This window comes from Fragaria vesca, linkage group LG7, assembly GCF_000184155.1.
Source record: "Fragaria vesca subsp. vesca linkage group LG7, FraVesHawaii_1.0, whole genome shotgun sequence".
NCBI classification, from domain to species: Eukaryota; Viridiplantae; Streptophyta; class Magnoliopsida; order Rosales; family Rosaceae; genus Fragaria; species Fragaria vesca.
In genome coordinates, this window is record NC_020497.1 from 23,010,655 (window position 1) to 23,016,149 (window position 5,495).

The 5,495-nt window shown below is 37.3% G+C and overlaps 1 protein-coding gene across 1 annotated transcript in view; it reads left to right on the top strand.

Annotated features, from left to right (window-relative positions):
- The window catches only part of LOC101306763 (phosphoglucomutase, chloroplastic-like), a 5,536-nt gene extending 333 nt beyond the window's left edge, over positions 1–5,203 (top strand). The window contains exons 2-22 of the mRNA XM_004308082.1: positions 143–208; positions 394–438; positions 535–627; positions 770–822; positions 1,010–1,061; positions 1,171–1,239; positions 1,408–1,476; positions 1,834–1,956; positions 2,046–2,095; positions 2,276–2,354; positions 2,435–2,499; positions 2,588–2,655; positions 2,902–3,020; positions 3,125–3,199; positions 3,280–3,395; positions 3,891–4,032; positions 4,177–4,258; positions 4,327–4,373; positions 4,472–4,549; positions 4,643–4,748; positions 4,838–5,203. Coding sequence (XP_004308130.1) covers positions 143–208; positions 394–438; positions 535–627; positions 770–822; positions 1,010–1,061; positions 1,171–1,239; positions 1,408–1,476; positions 1,834–1,956; positions 2,046–2,095; positions 2,276–2,354; positions 2,435–2,499; positions 2,588–2,655; positions 2,902–3,020; positions 3,125–3,199; positions 3,280–3,395; positions 3,891–4,032; positions 4,177–4,258; positions 4,327–4,373; positions 4,472–4,549; positions 4,643–4,748; positions 4,838–4,905 — 1,665 coding nt within the window. The 3' untranslated portion in view covers positions 4,906–5,203. The remainder of the gene's footprint in view (positions 1–142; positions 209–393; positions 439–534; positions 628–769; positions 823–1,009; positions 1,062–1,170; positions 1,240–1,407; positions 1,477–1,833; positions 1,957–2,045; positions 2,096–2,275; positions 2,355–2,434; positions 2,500–2,587; positions 2,656–2,901; positions 3,021–3,124; positions 3,200–3,279; positions 3,396–3,890; positions 4,033–4,176; positions 4,259–4,326; positions 4,374–4,471; positions 4,550–4,642; positions 4,749–4,837) is intronic.
- The last annotated feature ends 292 nt before the right edge of the window (positions 5,204–5,495 follow it).

Sequence of the window (5,495 nt, forward strand, 5' to 3'; positions counted from 1 at the left end):
CTCTCTCTCTCTCTCTCTCTCTCTCTCTCTCTCTCTCTCTCTCTCTCTCTCTCTCTCTCTCTCTCTCCATTATCCATGTGTTTACTCTGTTCATGTCTTGAAGTTAATTATTAAAACAAATTGGGTGTCTTTTTCTATACAGATTAATTTGGTTCCAACCAAACCGATTGAAGGCCAGAAGACGGGAACCAGCGGTCTCCGAAAGAAGGTATGTTTCTGTCTTTCATTGTTTTTGCTGCGTCGTTTTTGTTGAAATGAAGAAAATTGTGATGCTTGAATTGTGTGTGTTGTTGTTTGAAGAAAGACTTATCATTGATCACTTTTGTTTGTGCATTGTAATGAGATTGAATGAGGGGCCTTGATTCGTTTTCCCCCAAAATGTTTGCTTTGTAGGTGAAAGTTTTCCAGCAAGAGAATTACCTTGCCAATTGGATCCAGGTATGAATGCTTGCACTTATTTGCGGTGTGGATTTTGTATTTGTGTTTAGTGCATTGTGGTATTCGGAGTGATTCTTTGAATTTTCTGTCGCGTAGGCGTTATTTGATTCATTGCCTCCGGAGGATTACAAGGATGGTTTACTGGTGTTGGGAGGTGATGGTCGTTACTTTAATCGTGAAGCTGCACAGGTTCTCTTATAAAAGTTTCATCCTTTAGCTTGCACTCAATGATGCATTAGTTTGTTGTTTTTCTGTTTTTCATGTGATCTCCATTCATATCAGAAATCCTACTTACTGTGTTTATGATCAATTTTTTGGATCTGTATTGCAGATTATCATCAAAATCGCCGCAGGGAATGGTGTTGGGAAAATTTTGGTTGGCAAGTAAGTGCCTGGATTGGCTGATATCTCAAGTGCTATTAGTGTCTTTACATCATAACTTCAATTTTGTGTAAAGGCTGATGTCGAACTTTTAGGTCCTCATGTATCTAGTGCCATGTTTTGATCCTTTTTAGGTTCTCATTTAAGCTTTAGCAATACTAGTTAATGATAGAATTACTATAACTTGCAGGGAAGGAATTTTATCAACACCTGCTGTTTCTGCTGTAATCCGCAAGAGGAAGGCAAGCTAGTGCTGCTTGATTCTTCTTTATTTCATCATGATGATCATTTAACAGTGTAATTATTCGATTTTTGTCTTTCTTTTTTCTAATGTTTCAAAATATTTTATAGGCCAATGGTGGTTTTATAATGAGTGCAAGCCATAATCCTGGTGGACCTGATTATGATTGGGGTATCAAGGTGAATTTCTCGTGCACACATAATATGGAGAATGCATAGTGCAATGTATAGTATGACAGGATCATAGTCCTTGCACTTGCCATGTCTCAACTTATTTTATTTTGTCCTTGATTCTTTCAGTTCTGTATTGAGTATTGACACATTGCAATGTTTGTAATGACTTTGCAGTTTAATTACAGTAGTGGACAACCTGCACCTGAGTCCATCACTGACAAGATCTATGGAAACACTCTTTCTGTAAGTATCTGGTTTTATATGCTTATTTGCTACCCTTCTTATCCTGCTATTCATATTCATTGAATGTGGTTTCTGCGTTGTTGCTCCATGTCTTTTTATAACTCACCCAAAAGAATAAACCACTATAATTTGTCTAAATCAGATGTCAAACTTAAGATGCACAGTAAGATCTGTTTGATTCAAAATCAACTTTACTCTCCACTTTTCCCCCTAGCAGTCTCTGTAGGAGAAGTCTTGACCTCTAGTTATATTTCTTGAAGTATAATTTCAATAGTTAAAGTTTTGTACAATTTTCATGTGCTCTTCACCTATACCATTTCTGTGTGATTAAGTTTGAATCCTGTAAATGCCATGCAGATCTCACAGATAAAGGTAGCAGATATTGCTGATGTTGACCTATCTTCTGTTGGAGTTATAAACTATGGCAACTTCACTGTTGAAGTTATTGATCCGGTTACTGACTATTTGGAACTAATGGAGGTGCAGACAAAAATCATGCTCTATAAAAACTTTTTCTTATGACAAATAATCTAGTTGGAATACCACTAATTGTATGATATTTCCTGCAGAATGTATTTGATTTCCAGCTAATCAAAAATCTTCTGAAGTTAGAGTTTAGGTATACCCTCCATCAAGAAGGATCTTTACCGTGTGCTAGCTTATGTTGGTTGTATATCTTAATAGTTAACGGATCATGAATTGCTTTATATTCAGTTCATACCATGTTTGAGTGTTAGTACTCAATATGGTATATTAGATTTCCTTGATTCTAGACTACTTAATGGCTGGAACTGTGCAGGTTTCTATTTGATGCCATGCATGCTGTTACTGGTGCTTATGCAAAACCCATCTTTGTGGATAAACTGGGAGCCACTCCGGTATGTTAGACTAATTGGAGAATGATTATAATCTATTTCAGATCTGTTTCCTCATGTCAGAAGTTCGACATGTCATGTAGGATTCAATCACAAATGGAGTGCCTCTAGAGGATTTTGGGCACGGTCATCCAGATCCTAATCTTACGTAAGAGTTTAATGGTATTGATGATGATAGGTTGATAACTTTTTACCATATCAGGGCACTGCTAACATGTTAATATGTTCTCAAACAGGTATGCTAAGGATCTCGTTGACGTTTTGTACGGTACAAATGGACCTGACTTTGGAGCCGCAAGTGATGGTATGTTAACTAAGGCAGTAAAAAGTTACTACCGAATTCTTGAATTAGAAATCATAAAGTTTTATTAGTATAACTTTTGATGTTGTAAATTTAATTACCCTCACATGATAAGAGAAATTGCATAGCATGGAAGTTCTGAAGTCGGAGATTATGCAACTCATTTTCATTGTCGTTTTACAAATTGCAATGGACATTAATTTGTTGAATTGTTAAAAAGTTTTTTTTTTTTTTTTTTTTTTTTCCTAGGGGATGGTGATAGAAACATGATTCTTGGTAAAGGCTTTTTTGTTACCCCTTCAGACTCTGTTGCAATTATCGCAGCCAATGCTCAAGAAGCTATTCCGTATTTCAAGAGTGGCCCCAAGGTGTGCACTTATTTTTAACTTTCCAGCTTTTTACTTCTCTTGTGTGCCTCTATCTTAAGAACAGCAGTAAATAACTCTTTTTATTCTATTTAAAAATTGTTTAGGGATTAGCACGGTCCATGCCAACAAGTGGTGCACTTGATCGTGTTGCTGAAAAGTTAAACCTTCCTTTCTTTGAGGTTCAACTCTCTTGATTATCCTTGAAGCAGTGAATTATATGCAAGAGATGCACTTCTGATGACATGCCATGTAACTGCAGGTTCCCACTGGTTGGAAATTCTTTGGAAATCTTATGGATGCTGGGAAGTTATCTATATGTGGGGAAGAGAGCTTCGGCACAGGTTCTGACCACATCCGCGAGAAGGATGGCATATGGTATTTGACTAGATCTACTATCTTTCTGGGTTCTCATAGTGTGAATTTTTTTCGTACTTTGAATAAGATGTCTTGTACATATTAGAAAATGGATTGGCTATTAACAAAAGGTGCAACTCTCTGCTGAAGTTTTGCTTCTTGAATGTTTTTGTTTGTAAGTGTGAATTCTCTCGTATCTAAGTAGAATGAGTGGAGCTATTATAGCTCCTCCCTCCCATAGGCTCACTCTCTAATCTAGTTACTGTAGTTTCTTTTATCACACCCTGCTTGCCTTTGGTTCTACTTGTACAAAATGGTTTCGAACAGCTTGCTATTCTTTTCCAAAATCAGCTGCCTTTCAATGAATTGTCTGATGCTTCAATTTTTAATTCTTGAACAAGTTTGGGATAATTATGGGTGTATTACACTTCAAATTGTTTTTTTTTTTTTTTTTTCATTGCTTCATCACTGTAATTGCCATTTCCAGTGTGAATAGCCTGAGCGTTTAAATGACAGGGCTGTCTTAGCTTGGCTTTCTATCATTGCATATCGGAACAAAGACAAAAAACCTGGCGAGAAGTTGGTTTCTGTTGCAGATGTTGTGAAAGAGCACTGGGCAACCTACGGAAGAAATTGCTTTTCTCGATATGACTACGAAGTAAGCATCTTAGCTGCTATTTGGACCATACTTTCTTATCACTGTATGCACTTTACTTACAGTTCTGGGGATTTGTGATCATCTGTTTAGATTAACTTACCTTTTACTGGGTTACCTGCAATGTTTTAATTAGTCTTTATCCAGGAATGTGCATCTGAAGGTGCGAATAAGATGATAAATCATCTTAGAGAATTAATCTCTCAGAGCAAGCCCGGTGAAAAGTTCGGTAAGTATCTCCTGTATTTCTCTTGGTTGCTATGATGACCTTTTGGATGCTGAAATATCACAACACAGGAAGCTATGCTCTCAAATTTGCCGACGACTTCACGTATACTGACCCTGTAAGTTCCAGAGCCCTACATGTTTACCATCCTTCCCAATTCTGTGACTTCAAGCAGATGAATAAAGTTTCTGAGTCCAATCTCCTACGGTTTTGCAGGTTGATGGAAGTGTGGCATCAAAGCAAGGTGTTCGGTTTGTTTTTACAGATGGATCAAGGATCATATATCGTTTATCAGTAATAAGCTTTTCTTCATTCTAGTTTCAGATTTTTTATTTTTCGAAGCTTTTCTTCTACAGAATGTAAGACTTTCAAATCTCATATGTACAGGGAACAGGTTCAGCGGGAGCAACAATTCGAATATACGTTGAACAGTATGAACCGGATGTCTCCAAACATGATGAGGACGCCCAAGTGGCACTGAAACCCTTAATAGGTTAGTGTACTCACTGTACTGTCTATTATTTCAGTATTAAGGGAAGTACTTAACTGTTACTCACACATCCTTTTCTCGTTATGCTTTAGATTTGGCATTGTCTGTATCAAAGCTGAAGGAATTCACTGGAAGGGAGAAGCCCACAGTCATCACATAAAGCACAACTCGACGACTGGTATCATTTGTCTTAAGAATCACGCCAAGTTAATAATGCCAGAGGCAGTGAGTTGTGGTACATATCCCACCTTTTAAGTTTTGATTTACGGTTGGTAATCTGGCTTGTCTTGAAAAATAAATCACCACCCTTGTATTATATGTTGGAAAGAAATATATGAAGGTGAAAAGAGAGATTATTCCTTGGATCAAGAGGTGATGGCATTGCGTTGGTGCTGTAAAGCACCTGAATAGAGTAAAAACTTCGACTCCTGACTTACATATACACAGAATAAACATCCCATCTCAATTGGAAACCAGCTACTCACTTACTATGTTTTAACCTTTGCTGTGTTTAACTTTTAACTTTGGATTGCATACTTATTAGCACGAGCAACGGAATGGAGCTCAAGCAGAGAAGGAGCAGAAACACAATAACGTCTGCTGTAACACTAAAATGCTAAAAAGCGCATTTGTTCCAAATCAGAGAAATGGCAAGACCCTAAACCCCGAAAAGCCGAACTGATACCAGGAGGTCTACAGCCAAGAAAAGCATCGACAGAAATAAACTTTCGTGTAACAGTGTTGATCATA